General features: G+C 42.4%; 1 protein-coding gene across 1 annotated transcript; it reads right to left on the bottom strand.

Moving 5' to 3' along the window:
- On the bottom strand, nt 1-16,400 carry RBP3 (retinol binding protein 3; the record flags this gene model as incomplete). Its single annotated transcript, XM_084526844.1, has 4 exons — nt 1-632; nt 2,450-2,592; nt 5,590-5,780; nt 13,353-16,400. The coding sequence occupies 4 exons, from the start codon at nt 16,398-16,400 to the stop codon at nt 304-306; spliced, it is 3,711 nt and encodes a 1,236-aa protein (XP_084382970.1). The 3' UTR covers nt 1-303.
- Between the last annotated feature and the right edge of the window lie 379 nt (nt 16,401-16,779).

Genomic DNA, 16,779 nt, shown 5'->3' on the forward strand with positions numbered 1-16,779 from the left:
ATAATTTCTCCTGTGGGAACTGAGCTCTTGTGCAGTAAACAACCCATCAAGCCAGACAGATAATGCATAGAAAAACACCTGTGCCCTGCACATTCCCTTACATGCAAATGCACACACACACACACACACACAGAGTGAGATTTTGGGGGTATCATTTTTGCATCAGTTACCTAAATTATGGCTAAATACTGTTCTGGGCTCCCCAAACCGTTATTGGTTCAGCTCCTGAGAGTGTAAGTCCCCTCAGGCTTCTTTGAAAATTACAGCCTACCTTTTTTTCTAGGAGCATGTGCCCCTGCTGGGCTATCTAGAGCTGTGCAGGTGAGCACTGAGCATCTCCTTTGCTTTGATAAGTGCTGTTGCAGCCGGTGTTTCCATGTGAGGAGGCACCCCTTTCCCTTCCCAAGAAGTGCTCTCTGCAGAGATGACTGATCTGGAGGTGGGGATAATGATGTAGAAATTGGTATCATCTACTTGGTATGTCTGTGGGGAATGGGAGCCACCACTTGTCTGTTCCCCAATGATGAGAGCTCTGCCCAGCCTCTTCATTATGGATACAAACTCCTCAGCAGCTCCAGATGTCACAGCACTGGTGAGGATTACCAGACCTTTCTGAGACCCGTACCTCTCCCCTGCCGGAAAGGACAAAAAGCATCACAAAATGTGTCCATTTTCAGAGATTCGTTACCATAACTGAGCCAAGATACACTTCTTTCCTTACTTGCTATTAACAACCAAAGAAATTTTAAAATATACTTTTAAACTATGATGTTATTAGAGCACTTTTTTTTTTTCTTTTTCCTTTTTTCTTTTTTTTCTGTAGCCCAGCCTTTGAACTGTAAAAAAGACTGTCACCCTATGCGGTACTCCTGAGCCATCAGTTTCTGGATATGAGTTCCAACAGCTGATGGTTACTACTGCTGGATCTCTGTGGCTTTTACTTCTACAGCAGCTCCTGGAGCAGTAGGATAGTCAGGCAAGGAAAGCAATCTTTTCCTTTGCTCCTGCAGGGTTACTCAAAGCTCAGCCAGCAGCATCTTCAGTTTCATTCTCATCCCTGCTCTAGGAACATGGCTGTCATAGTGCTTGGCCTGCAGACTACGCAGGCGGCATATTACGAAATTATAATTATAGTGGTTTCCCACAGGCTTTTTGTAGTCTATAAATGGAAGATGTTGCATGGCCTTTGTCCCAAGCCCTTCAACAAATACCCTCATATTTTTGGGATGACATCCAAGTTATCTCATTCTCTTACATAAGCCAGCTGACAGGAGGAGTTTTCTTGCACCCTATTTTCAGTATATCTGAACACACTGGATACTTTTCAAGGGCTTAGTTCCCTTGAAAATGAAGCCAGTGTGTCATAACTGGGACCTGATAACTTGAAAGATAATCTAAACTGCTTCAAAAATGCCATTCTTTAAGTAAGTTGCAGTATGACATCTAATTCTCATACTAAATCATAAGAGAGGGGCCAATAGCATGGTAATTAATTTTCACACCATCTTTGGTCTTCTCATTTCACTGTAGATGTAATACCCATTAGAAGACCCTTTTCACGGTAGATATATATAATACAGGACCAGATCCAGCTCCTTTGAAGTTAGTATGTGTCTGCCTGTTCTCTTTGATGGGAACTGGAATGTGTCCATAGTAATCATACTCCCTTAACACAGCCCATCTCTAACTGCCTGGAAAAAAAAGATGGACACTGCAGCCTGCTACTGAGTTTAACCTTTTCAGCATGCTCCAAACCAATAACTGCAGACACCATGGTGGCACCTCTTTCAGTAGCTTGAAAGGGGAAAAGAATTAAAACCATTGTTTAAGGCTGTTTAGTACTCCTACCGCACTTTATGAGCAACAAAGAGCTTTGTTTCTGCATATAGCAGCGTTTCTTCAACTTCCATGGACAGCAAGGTGGGGAGCGACACACTGCCAAGTGCTCCACACTTACTCAGATGTGCAGAAGTTAGTGCTTCTCTTTGCTTTTGCATTCTCTGGACAAACTGGGCTATTGAGGGTGTTTTCATTTATTGAAATAGCATCTGATAGATCGCACAGGTAGGAAGTGAAGTGCTACATGTAAAACTATAAGTGAGTTTTGGAAGAGGTGTTACCAGAGTTTTAAGCAGCATGGGATTTATTTCTAATCTTAGCAACTTCTATAAGCAGTCATAACTGCTGTGTACTCTATTCAGCTAAGCTTCTGAGAACCAGTTTACAAACCTATGTGTCCAGTCTACCCCATTCCTAGGAGTTATTTATAAATTGCATTAAGGACAGGGCTGAGATGCACATTTTTGTTTTTACATTCTCTGCACAGCTTGAGCTAATTGCAGCAGGCGCTTTCACCAAATGAGTTATGGTGTCTAATGGTTCACTTTAAAATACACAAAGAGGAACCTCTGAAATGAAAAACTATTCTCAAAATAAATTGTCGTTTTACCTTTGAGCTGGGGCTGGGTCCATATTTCCTTTACTGAGTCACTGGGTCTGTCATAAACTTTGTCCAGGAGAATATGTTGTCCTTCATCAAAGAAGTATGAGCATAGGATTGGTATTGAAGTGGTGTCACCTCCAATATTGTACCTTTTCAGAAATTTAAGATATTAATAAAACAAGTAAAAATTTGTGGCAGATGACAAATCTTCCTTCCAATTTTTTTTTTCTTAACATCACTGCTGAAAGGGCTTAAAGCTACATTTTGATGCATTTACATTCATTCTCCCCTATCAACGTTGGCACATCTATCAGAGAAACAAAATCCCATCTAACAGACTGGGACTGTTATTGCCCACAGTTGGCTACAAAAGCAAACAGAACTCTGAACGGAATGTTTTTCTCTTGATTCAACCTGAGAAAAAAAAAATAACAGAAAGTACACAAAAGCTTTTATTTGTAGAGAAACATCAGATTCTTTTTCTTCTTCTGATTTGAATATTGTTATATATTTGAATATTAGGGTTACATATGTACTCATACTTCCCATGTCATTAGTGATATTTAAAGGTAGACCCCAGTTTAAGCAACATCCAGCTGACATGGGTTCTTATTTCCTGCTGTAAGCAATAAAAACTACTGGTATTTGGTACCTCATAAGAGCAGGCATTTGTTTTTGTGCCTAAAGACTTTTTTAGCTGCTAAATTTACAGCCATCATGTTTGAAAACTTGGTTCTAATTTCATTTCATATCCACGTCTGAAGATTAAAGTCACAGAAGTGCCTAAATGTCAGTGGAGAACCCCTGCTATGTATACACACAGCAGAGTACCAAATTATTTTTTGGCTGTCACTTCTCTCTGATAATAGAGCACATATGACACTGAAGTATTTGCACTTTGTTGACTATTGGGAGATAGCATGCAGTGATCTCCTGTTGTTGATGTTAGGAGTGCCTGGCACAGACATTCCAGCACAGACCTACTAGAAAGGGGTGTTTTGTCCAGTCCAGTCCATAACTAAGTTCTTCTCATCTCTGGGAAAGGATTAGACAACCCAGGAGATCTCTGTCCCAAACAGTGAAGATTCCTCATTTTTCTGCAGCATTTGGAAGCTGTGTGCTGGGCTCACACTGTGACTGCCCAGAGCTGCAATGAGCCTCTTTAGTGTGTCCTGGGGAGCGCTGTGCTGCCATGAGGTGCTGCTGCTGCACGGCCCAGGAGGCAGCTGGAGCCAGCAGAGCCCAGTTCCTGCAGCTGCCATCCCAGCTGAAGAGAGTGGCAAGCAGCCAGCTAGCTAGCTGCATGGCTGAGGACAAAGCAGCTGTCTCTGCACAAGGTTAAGAGGCAGTGATCTGCTGAGTTATTGCCAAAAAAGCTGAGTCCTTCCACCTCTGTTGGTGGCATCGGACAGGGCAAGGTGGATGAGCACTGAAATTCGTTGTGTTCTTGGTGCAGTCACCCATCTCCAGGAGGATTTATTTGTCTGCTAGATGTAGCCTAGAACACATTATCTCCTCATGCACTTGGAAGGAAGGAAGGAGGTCTTTAAGGTACATTTCTGGGACCCCATCTAGCCTCAGTTATGCTGCAGTGCCAATCTCGGACAGCTGGCTGAGCAGCAGAGAGGCAAAAGTATGCAGCCAGTGTGAAGCCAGGCAGCAAAATGGCAGAGCAGCTGCCTGCCCTACAGTGCGCGTCTCACACAGACTTGAGCTGAAGAAGTCTACAAGATTTTGAGGGAAAAGCAAATGTCAAATATCTCCCTCCTCTATGAATATTGAACATCAGTTTAGAGGCTTCTCTGATTATCAAACTTCTTGTCAAGAGAAAGAGACAGGGTGGATGACAAAGACAAGAAACATTTTGACAAGACAATAGAAATAGAGCAATGCTGGAGAGCTCTTCCTGTGACTCTCTAGGGCAGGGAAACTGGAGAAACTTTATTCAGTAATAACAACGGAGCAATTGTTAGAATTTTAGCTTAACTCTTGGAGGCAAGTTCTTCATTCACTACAGACTTCTTGTGTGACATTAGGGAAATGGTTTAGTTTACCAATGAGTCTCTTCTCTAAGCTGTGATATTTAAAAATAAGAAGCTTGTGATTGGCCAGGGAAGGGAACTTATAAGGTGAGAGACATCATTCATTATGGAAATGCAAAATGGAAATTATCAGCCTCCCCTTAAAATCATTGGATTGGTTTAGGTAGAATTTGAAAACATAAAATGCTTATGGTTCTTTTCACATGACTTCAGAGACTGAGTCTTTTAAATGCTCTCAACTCTGCTTTCTCAAAGGGCTAGAAATAAGAAAAAGTTGTTTGTTTGTTTGTTTGTTTTCTTTTTTCTTTTTTTTTTTCTTTTTTCTTTTTCTTTTCTTTTTTTTTTTTTTTTAAGAAAAAAGAAAAAAACACCAAGGAAAGGACTATAATGACACCATTTGGTACCTAGGGCATGATGTTACCTTTGCTGCTTTGTTACCCCGGCCCTGGTTTGAGTTCTGATTTGAGAGAAAACTGGGGCAAGAAAGAGGAAAGTGCTGGTGCCATCTCAAGTCTATTGGAAGATGGCAGTATTAAGAGCAGGCACATGGTGCTGTAGCTTGCTGCAGCAAGAGTGCCACAGTATCTTGAGGCAATAGTGCCTTTAAGCCACCTTCGTGCTCTGCACAAGGACCATTCTGTACAGGGCCGATTGCCCAGCATAATTTGGCACTGAGGATATGGCAGACTAGATGCTGTAACACAGACTTATGCATGGGCTGTTTTTTGGACCATTCAATCACTTGACCACTGCCAGCAGTGAAGGATTTAATTAAAACAAACATATATAATTAATACAAGACACATGCAGAGTCAGATTAGAAAGAAATCAGAAAAAGAAAACAGATGTGACGTCCAGGATTGCATCCTGCAGCGTAAACCCTAAATTTGCTTATTTAGTTTTAAACATGTCAAGTGATGGTACAATTTCTCTTGAGATATATTTCCCGACTGTTATTGTTTTCCTTGGCTGTTTTCCTTTTCTCATTTAATCCCAGCAATGTTAGGCTGTAAACAGGATAGCAAGCCATGTAAAGATAATTCACTGTTACAAATAAAATGCTGTTTTGAAAGAGGTTTGGTTATTTGCCATTCAAAGGTTTACCTCATGTCTATGATTAAAGCATCTGTATGAACAATTTTCTTCCAAACATGCTCTACCAGTAGGTCGGACACCTGGGTTAGAAGTTCATAGTCTCCAAACATATCAAATCTCAGATGGCCGATGTTGTTTTCAAATACGTTTGTGTGGAATGAAAATTTAATCAGATCTTCAAATACTTCTGGGGAAGGGATCTGAAAGAGTTTGGAAAAAAACAGAACAAATCATTTGCTGGCACCAATAGCTTGGCATAAGTTTTAAAAGGAATTACGTGGGTCAAGTTTAGTTCAGGTGGGACATATGTGAGAAATATGACCAAGTCTGAAGTACAATAATGTAACGATATTAAGACTTCTGCATATTAAGCTTAGGTTAGCATGGGCTGCCAACCAGTACTGTTTGCCCAGTATTGGATGCCTTAACAGCATACACAGAATCCAGATCAGGCCCCCATTTGTCAAGGCTTAGCTTATTTTTCAAATATACAAGGGAAATCCTTGTGCCAGGGAGACTAAGAAGGCTACAAGAACAAGCCCAGGCCTGTAGCACAAGTCATTATCCCAGATCTGCCACCTAAAAATTGCTTGCTTCCTTTCTCAAGAAGGCACTTGAGGCTTTTATAGTCTCATTGATTGGGCTTAGCTGACAAACAGCTGCTGGCTACAGGTGAGGCTGGCCCCAGCCCCTGTAAATGAACCAGTCCCTGTGACAAGGAGGAATCTCCTGTGTTGGGTATGTGCTGGGATACTCATGAAGTAGCCATGTGTTAAATCTCTTAAATGGTGGCTATGTGCCTAGAATTTCATGTGTTAAGCTGTGATTAATTTCATTTTGTTTATCTGGATGTTAGCAGACATTTTTTTCATAGCAATGTGTAGCCAAATAATAAAGTTGTCCTAATAACCCCTATATGCTTTGGAGACAGAATCTGCTCTCTTTGCCAAACTTATGTTTTGCATGCATATGTCTGAAAATGGAAGATCTTGCAACTTAAGGAGATAAGGTTTTCAGATATAGGGGTGACCTAGAAGGGTGACCTTCTGCAGCATGGGCTTTTCTCCTCAGGGTTGCTGTGAAACTGATTTTATACTTGCTTTTTAATCAATTCCCCTCTGCTATATCTCAGCCCCAGACAATCCATGGTTTAATAGTGAAGAGAACAAAGAATTTGCAGTGTGTCATGTGCTAAAAGGTTCTCTCTCAATCCACAGTATGACCCAGAACTTGGGAGACATCTGTGTCTTCTGCAACTGAAGGAAGTCAGGCAACCTCCTGCCCTTCGTGCAGTGCCCTGGCCTGGGGTCTGTGCCAAAAGCACCTCTGCCACTGCAGGCAGAGGGTTTCCAAGCTGTGTGGATGCAACTGTACTTGACATAGCTCAAACACATTCCCTTTACCTGAGGGAATGTTAGCTACCATATCACACTTCTGGCTGCCCTGGGCTTCTTCATCATTCAGTGCCTTCTGTATGCCAGAATTTCAAGAATTACTTCAAAAGTTCTGTTGGCCAGTAGTTGTTGATCTAGTGGTGAGAGCAAACTTGACTGAGCCCTTTCCTTTACTTTCTTTCTCACTGTACCTTGTGAAAATAACCACTGCATCTGGACTGTAAACATATCAGTCCAAGCTGCTGAGTTTGTCATTTCCAATCCACTTCCCAGTGACAGCAATGCTACTTGATCTGCTCGCTGTACTTTGATTAACAAATCGCAGTTTTGAAGAATACATCCAGCATGCACTGCGTTGTTCTGACAGAGCTTATTTCTAGTTCAGAGGTACTGGTTCCCCCAGGAGAAAAACTCATCACTCATTGGTAACATACAAATAAAACTGATGTGGTACTTTCAGCCACTTACCAATGATATTTTAATGAAACATGCACATTTCTTTCCTCTTTCTCATACAATAATTGCTAGATGCACACCCAGAAGCATGTTGATTAGGAATAACCTCTCAGTCTATGCCTGGTAATTTTTTTCTACTCTTTTTTTTTTTTTTTTTATGCGCTGTATCACATCTTGTGTTGCTATCTCTCACAAATTCATTACAGATTTCAAGGTAAGTTTCCCTTAGAGCACATCTCTTGGGCTAAAATGAATACACAATGAGCTAAAAAAAAGAAAAAAAAAAGAAAAAAAAAAAAAGAGAGAAAGTATGAAAATACATCTATTCCAAAGGCTCTGATTGAAAGTCAGACAAGAATCACTCAGTAAGCAATTTTCTTAAAAAATAAAAAACACAAAACAACAAAAACAACCAAACAACCACCACCACCACAACAACAACCATTTTAAGTAAAAGAGGGGAGGAGGCTGAGACTGACAGTAGAGGGTAATGGTCCTGGAAAAACCCAGGTTCATGACACTGGCTGATGGGCCACGTGCTGCTGGTACTTACAGAGGTGAGTCTAGCTTCAGAGACCAACCGCGTACTCGCCTTTGAAAGGCAAGGCTCTGCTTGCAGGTCAAGAACAAGCTGGGACAGGATGCAGCTGAGACTAAGATCCTGCTGGTCAGTTAGGCAGTGTTTACAAATGACTTGATGGTTAAATATAAACCCTCAGGTGCCTTAGTAAGAACACTATAAGCAATGTGGCTAGACTAAAGGACCTCCAAGCTAACGCCACTTAAGCCAAGAAGAATTTCTTTTGGTTAACTATATAGAGTCTCCAGCTCTGTTCTGCAATTGCCTTCCACATGTGTGTGGCCTAACTGGAACAGGCAGTGTGACACAGAATAGGATTTAGATTGCTGCCCTGCGACTCGTGCATGGGGTTTTATCACTGGCTCTACTACAGACACATACCCCAGCCATGGGCAAACTACTTTTCCAGCCGCACCTCTCTTCCCTCTATTCTTCCCTTTCACGTCTCCCCTAAATTGTTTTGTTTATCTTGATGGAAACTGTATTTTCATAGCTAATTATATACTGACCACTGTACTGTAACTCTTCTCCATTAAGGTTGCTAGTGCTGTCAGCCTCCGGGTTAAAATGCTATAAACCAACATACCTGGGCCATTGCAAATCTGGAGGCTGGTTTAAGAACCATGAGATTTTGGGGAAGTAGGGGTTGTTGCTCCTTTCTTTCTCAGAATAGCAATGGGTATCTTTGTTCACCCCCACAGGCTGAAAGGGTACCATCCATTTTAGTAGGTTCCCTAGCAAAAGGACTGAGCAGGACCATCAATATCCCTGACAGCTGCCTCTCAGTTGCTCTTAAAAACAACCAGTGATTGAGATTACGTGTTCTTCTCCAGGCAATCCGGTCTAGCACGTCACTAGCCTCACTATTATAAGGATGTTCCTAACATCTTGTGTAAACAGTCTAAGTCTGCTACTTTCTACAGTTTAAGTGCATTACTTCTTGGCCTATTCAACATGGGTAAGGAAACAGATTATTCTTTTCATATTTGAAACAGCTTCTTATGTACCTGAAGACTGTTTTCGTATATCCCCTCAGTTTTATTTTCTCCTGAATAAACAACTCAAATCCTTTAATCTTTTTCAAGATAACTCTTACTCAACTCTTCTCTTTATTCATTTTCCTCTTCCCTGGGCCTTCCCCATCAGAGACACAACTTTCCAAAAAAGCATTGCCCAAGATTGGGCACAGTGCATTCCAGCCGAGGCTTCTGTAGAGCCGAATATAGCAGAAGACTTCATGCATTTCACTGATTATTTTCCTGCTTATCCAACCCATTTTGATGATGATTATTTTTACTGTGACAACTTGATTCTGTGAACTTGTGCTCACATTGTGGACTCTGAAGGACTGATATACTTCTGTGCAGGACTCCTTCTAAACAAGCCATTTTCCTCCCAGCATTGTGCAGCTAATTATTCCCACTCTAGAATCTGTGCAAAAACCTTGCTTGTGCTCTTACTTAACCTCATCCCACTTTTCACAGATAATTTATCCAGTTTTTCCAAAACCATAGCTTTGAATTCTTATTCTGTCCTCTGTTGCACCCGGACAGCCAGGATGGAGAGGTTACCATAAGCAAAAGCTGAAATGCTCTGGAAAGGATAAAATGAGGTTATTTAAGGCTTTCAGTCCACACTGAGGAGCTCAGGGCAGAGGGAGAAGCTCTCACAGCAGATGGCGCTGCACAGCGACCTGTCAGCCTGCTCTGACGACATACGGCTCCAAACACACTCACTGCAAGTCAATGAGCAAGAGTTTAAAGCATTGTTGTTTTCTTGCCTGGAATAACCTGGAAGATTACATTGGAAAACATGACTCATGGATAAGTTTTGATTTTTCATCTAAAGCGCATTGAAATTCCATAAAACTAATGGGCAAATCTACTGTAACACTGATGGCAATGGCAAAAAAATGAGCATAAACAGATCTCTTTGGTGGGATTGTTGTAACTGCAAATGTAGCTGTATTGAGCTTCATTATCAGGGTCAAAAGATGAAAGGTGCTAGCAAAATAACAAAACTGATTAACAAAATGCCATTTTCTTCTCTGCAACAAATATAAGAGGCAAGGTGAAAAGTCAAAGTTAGTTCCGCTGACTACTGTGGTTATGTTATAAATCGGCATCAGAAAGGCCCACAACATTTTTTCTACCTGTTAGTGACAGATGTAGCAATTTGTTTACCCATCTTGACACTCTGAGGCTGAGTATTTTGTTTTAGTTGTTAATGGAGGCATAAAAGCAAGCATACTCATTTCTGGGGGAATGCCTGTAACTATTACCTCCATCAGCACAGCAGAATCTCTGCTATAGGTATTATTTATCCATGAAAATTGATTCTTCAAATGAAGGAACAGCTTTTCCTTATAAAAGATTCCTTTTTATCTTTTACTAGGGATGTACAGTGCAGTGGGGAGACTTTCTTCATCAATTTCATCTGCATTTCTAAAACATTAGCACAGAAAATCCCTTAGGTGTGAAGACTACATTGAAAAGATTTGGGCATCATCAAGGGGCCGCAAGAGTCACTCAGGGAGGGGCTTGTCACTTGAAGCTGACATAACACATTTGCCAAAATCAGGCAGCAATTCCTCTACAGGTAATCTACAATACTCAGATATTCATGAGTACATGGAAAGGAAGGTGTGATGGGAGAGAGAGACAAACAGAGGAATAAGAAGCGAGGATTACAGAAGTGTTCATCACTGTGTTTACAGAATTCTGCCTTACAAGCAAAAGGCAATTTTCTGTTTCACAAGCAGTATATGCAACATTTGCCTCTGGGAAGTCTGACTTCAGAAAGTGGCATTTATGCAGCAGAGTGCTCCGGCTAGCATCGACCTTGCTGCTGTCACAGAGGAGACATATTCACTACCCAGTATTATGCTTCAGCAGCTGTTCTACTACAGTAGATGCAAAGGTCTGCATTTCACTTGTCTGTCTCCTATGTCCCATTCCATCCCTCCTGCAGTTACTCATCTTCGCTTTCAGTTAATTGTGTTAAAATCCAACTGTCAAGGGAAAGGTTGGTTTGGAAGGTTGGCAGCACAAGAGAAAAAATACCTCTTAGATCATTAAGGTGTAAGCATAGTACAGATTAAATAGCCACCGTGTCCTGTTTGAGATTGCCAAAAAAAAAAAAAAAAAAAGAAAAGAATTTATAAATGCATTTAGTGCCATGTTCTAAGCTTCACTGTAATCTTACGGCATGTGCTTTCTGCAGTATTGGTATGGGGCATTTTCTGAACTGATTCATAGAAAACATTCCTCTTGGCTCTGCAAAAGCAAGGCAGAAACAATTATCCTGTAAGGCGAGTCAAGAAGATACAGGGACACCAGGGACACTGTAGGAAAAAAAAAAAAAAAAAGAAAAAAAAAAAAAGAGGAAATGAAAGTACTTTTGCTGCCCAGTGCTCTGTGGAATAGGTGAATTTTCTTCTATCACAGGGAAAAACCTTTATGTCAAGTCTTAGTTCACTCACCGTCTTCTGCCTTAAAATATTTTAACACCACTTTCTTGTCTCTCTCCATCCCAGTTTCCTCAAGCAATGTGAAAGGATGCATACCTCCTTGGTAGCTATTCTAGTTCCATAAGAGACCCATGCTTTTCCTCTGCTGTTTATTTATTATTCCTCCATAAAGAAATCTTAGTTTAGTCCTAATTTTCATTCACACTGCTGTGATTTCTTTCTGGTGGATAATAATATAATTTTATAATAATAATAATATATAATAATAATTTTCTAGTAATTTTTCTTTACAAAGAGTTCAGATAAAAAGTGGCATTAATTAGCATAATGACATTTGCTCATTAGCTCATTAGCTCTATCAGGATCAGAATTTCATACCATGTAAAAAATAAGACTTGTCCTGTACATTCTGTTCTCAACTTTCAAGGTCTGAATAAAGTAAGTAAGGTCTGAATAAGTAAAAATACACAGCAATATCCATTAACAGCCTTCAGCAAATATGGTGACTAAGTTGCAGGATAGGTCCACTTTGTAGGATGAAGAGAAATTTATATCAGTGCTAATATGCTGCTAATAATTTAATAGGAGGGGGAGAGTAATGGAATTTAAAAAAGAAAAATACATTTATTTATTTATTTATTTATTTATTTATTTTTGCTTAGAGGCATGAATGGAGCCAGCATCTCTTGGTTATCAAACTTGAATTGAAAAAATGTCCTCCCCTGGAAATACTTAGACTTTGTCCTTGACATTATTGTTGGAGATAATACCACAAAGCTCATGCCCACCTTAATTCATGCATGCCAAAGACTTCAGAGGGTGGAAGCCTGCAAATTTCCTCCCCCAGGAAACATTTAATAGTTACCTGACACTTGGTATACTCTGGTTCATTGCAAAGGCAAATGCATTCTCTTCAAAAAGTAATTTTATGAGTCCCTTGGGAAAAGTCTCTGATAGCCACGCTGGAGCAGTAGTCAGAAAGGAGCTAACTCCATCCAAGAAAGGGATCAGGTTATCCTAACCCTCCTTTTAATTTGAATGTGGAATTTTAACAAGTGCTCCTGGGAGCTCCCTCCAGCACAACAATGAACAAGAAAGATTGCCAAGACAGACCAATGTATAAATAGCCAGGCTCAGAACAAAGCGCAGACTGTTATGCAAACCATGCAGCAAAGGCAAAAGTAGATTATTAAAAATCAATTTCTCCCTGGGGCCACCTAACTTCCACCCAGATACTTCTTCCAAAGTATTTCTAGGTCACTGGGAAACTGTCTGATGTTGAGCATGAGATACAATCAGAACAACTTTCCACTGTCACTACAAAAGGAGTTGCTTGTTGTTCTAGTGTAATAGAATTAGAAATCAGGTATGGCAATCTTATATATAAAAATCCATTGCAAAGTATGGGGCAGTGTGTTTTGCAGGTCTATGCATTTACTCTGGACCAACCACATTTTTCTCAGATTACAAACTCAGTTTGTAACCAGTGGGTTTCTGCATTAATTTATTACAGCTTGAAAAGCCATACTACTCTTCTATGATCACGGAGATGAGATATTTTCACTGTAACAGGGAAGCCCTGCATCAGCATCTTTTCTTGTGGTAGCTGCAGAAAGAGATCCACAGCCTGAAGGCCATTGTCCCCAGAAAGTATGCATCCAGAACTACCACCTACTAACACAAGCTACTACCCTGGTTTGCCTTAGTGTCAGAGAGAATTCTGTCTCCAAAACCCACTGAGGCACAGGCTTCTTTAATGGATACAGGTAAATCCTGATGGGTTGATGATACGGTTTAGAAACAAGGTAAGATATCTGACTCAGTGCTCCCATTATAACTGGCATCAGTATAGCTGGTTACAGGAGAACTGTACCTGTTTTGGCATGATTCCTGGGATGTTGTCCTTGGCATGTTCAGGGATGTAGAGTATTTTGAGGTGTTCATCATCAGAAAGAGCTTGCAGGTTGGCAGTCACCTTCCTGGCCAACTCCTCTTCTGAATTAATCCTTTTATAATTTCCTTTGTTGATATTCTTGGTGAGATTGGATGCTATAATGGCCCCAATGTCCACAAAAGCATAATTTTCTGCCACAAGTTTACCTACAGTTTGAAGTGTTTGTGGCACCTGGGCACGCAGGTTGGCAATGTGCTGGGCTACAGCCATGGCTTCACTGGCTTGGATGGTGATGTGTGGCTCCACCCCAGACACACTCCACACTTTGCCAGTGACTGGGCTGAGCACCACTTGGCTGGGGATGGAGGCATACAGGGAGCTATTACCAACACGATAAATGCCCACTGAGAGGGAACCTCCTACTGTGGGCTCACCGATAACTGTGGCCCGGTGTAGATCCTTCATAGAGCGAGTGAAGGCTTCAGCTGCTGAGCCACTCATATGGCTTGTGAGGATGTAGACATCCTTGAGGGAGCCGTATCTCTTGCCAGTCACCTGAGGGAGAGTCCATACCTCAGTGCTGCGGGAGGTACTACGATCGAAGACAGTGTAGAGGTGTTGCCGAGGCTCAGGCTCAAAGAAGTAGGAACAAAGTATTGGGACAGCAGTGGAGTAGCCACCTGTGTTGTACCTCATGTCAATAATCATGGCATCTGTGTCAACCAGTTTGTTCCACACCATCTGCACGAGCTGAGGCCCAATGGCCTTCACTGTTTCTGCCTCAGCCATCATATCAAAGCGAAGGTAGCCCAGGTTGCCTGGCAGTACCTCAATTTTGAATAGCGCCTCAATGATATAGCTGAGCTCCTCAGGGCTGGGAATCATGTTGGGAAGCTGTTCTTCTGGTGTTGGTTCCACATGGCTGTGGAAAACATGAAGCCGATGGTCTCCTGAGGCCTCCTGCAAGTCACTGGTAAGCTGGGAAGCCAATGTCTCAAAGTCTACAGCTGATCGATAACCTCCTTGGGCCCGTTTGGTGCTGAGCATAGCACTGGCCTTCCCAGCCACTTCTGGGATGGCATAATGAGCTTCTAGGAGTTGCCCAGTACTTTCCAAAAGCACCCCCATCTTCCTGTGAAAAACTAGCACCTCTTCAGCCTTCTCCAGCGCGTCCTCAGCCAGCACTATGGCATCAGGCACAACTCCTCCGCCCATCCAGCTTTCTCCATGGTTGTCAATGAAGGTGATAACTGGTACTGTGATAGTTAGGCCACGGGTTATTCCCTGCTCAGGCTGCAGCAGAGGGAACGTAGAGGTGTGTGAGAGGCTGCCTGCTGTGATCTCCCCAATCAGTGTGGCGCGGCCCAGGGACTGCATGAGGTAAGCAAACTCCTCAGCAGCTGTAGCAGTGTGGTGGCTGGTGAGCAGGTAGACACCACGCCGAGCTCCGTAGGGCTGGGCCAGCAGTTCTGCCCGGCTGTTGTGCTCCTGCGTGTGGTTGGTGCGCCTGTCATAGGTTGTGAAGAGATGGACAGGGCCTACAGCAGGGTCTTGGAAATAGGAAAGTAGCACAGGCACAGCAGAGGAGGAAGGGCCTCCAGGGTTGTAGCGTAGGTCCACGATCAGGTTCTCTGTATTTTGGAGGGGCTCCCACACTTTTTTTACGATGTAAGGTCCCAGTTTAGCAAGCACAGAGGCATCAGCAAACTCATCGAAGCGCATGTAGCCCACATTGCCTGGCAACACTGACACCTTGAAGACAGTATCCACCAAAGCATGCAGCAGTTGCTCATTGTCAGGCAAGTTGGCTGCCACTGCAATTGGTGTCTCAGCAGGGGGGGCAGCAGTTTCACCTGGCATCATGACTCGGACCAACAGGCGAGGGTCCTCGGATAAGGTCTGCATCTCAGTGTTGAGCTTGGTGGCCAGGTCCTCTGCTGACTGCACAGAAGAGAAGTCAGAAGTGGTGAGGTGCCGCAGAAGCACTGGCACCCGCTCCACTAAGCTGTAATAGTCCTTTAATATGTCTATGAGGCGGGTTAGGGTGCCAGGCACTGCTCTGCGCACTGCCAGGATGTCCAAGGATTTCTGCAAGGCTTGCTCTGCCTCAGTAGCCACACATGGCATCACCCCATTAACCTCCCAGCTCTGCCCACCCCCACTCAAGGGGCTCACAGACCGTGACACAGGAACCATTAGATAAAAATTAGATAGGCCAATACGCAGTTTCTGGATGTCCAGTGATCCCCCAGCTGTCTTCTCCCCAACAGTGATAGCTCTGTTCATGTGCTTGAGGATGTAAGCCACATCTTCAGCCACTCCTGTGGTGTGGCGGCTGATCAAAACAATGACATCCTTTTCTTTGCTGTACCTCTCTCCCAACACTTTTGGCAATGTCCATATCTCTGTGGTGGTGTTGGAGGGCCGATTGTATACAGTCTCAACATGCAGCATCTTGTCTGCTTCATGCAAGTATGAGATGATGAAAGGAAGTCCGGAGATCTGTCCTCCAGTACTGTGACGAAGATCTATCACCAGGGCAGATGTATTTATTAGCGTCTTCCACACCTTGTCCACAAGAAAAGCTCCAACTTTCTGCACAACATCCTGTCCTATGATATAATCAATCCTCAGGTAGCCAACATTGCCCTCCAGCTTGTCATATACAATCACATGCTCAATAAGACTCAGGAGTTGTTCACGAGTGGGGGAAGCCTCAGTTTCTTTTTCAGGAGAGGCATGTGGTGATGGCTCGTAGGAAATCACCAGTCTTGGGTCATTCAGAGCACCTTGCACTCCAGCTGTCAAGACGCTGGCCAGCAGTTTTGGATCTGAGATGTCCAGGATCTCCCCACTCTTGATGGCTTGTTCGATGGCTTCTTGCATTCCCACTAGGTTTTCAGGATAGCAGTAGTTATCTAGTAGAACTTTAGCCATGTCCAGCACTAGAGTTGGCTGAAAAATTTCCTCAGCTGATATGCTGCACATAATCAGAGAATAAAATAGGAAAAAATGTGTTCTGAACATTTTGTACTTGTATGGAATAAAAAATAAAATTGTATTTAGGAAAGAAGTCAGAAGCTCTTATCTGTCAGGATGAGCATAGCTCTCCGCTGACCCTCTGTGAATCACACTGAATTCCCTGTGATGATTCCAGGTGCACTGAACAGATAAAAATCTTTTATCTGCATTAAACCTTTAATCTCATTAAAATGGAGTGCATCATCCAAAGTGCACCAATAGATGAAGTTCAGCTTCTTGCTACTTTACAGACCTCTTATGAAACAGCAACAAACTTCAGTCATCAAGGAACATTTTTCTGGCAGTTAATTGTTTTCAAAAAATAATGCATTGCCTGTTATAAACTGGACCTGGCTTATCCTGACAGTGAATTGCTTAAATCCAA

The sequence above is a fragment of the Aythya ferina genome (genome assembly GCF_964211825.1).
Source record: "Aythya ferina genome assembly, chromosome: 7".
Taxonomy (NCBI): domain Eukaryota; kingdom Metazoa; phylum Chordata; class Aves; order Anseriformes; family Anatidae; genus Aythya; species Aythya ferina.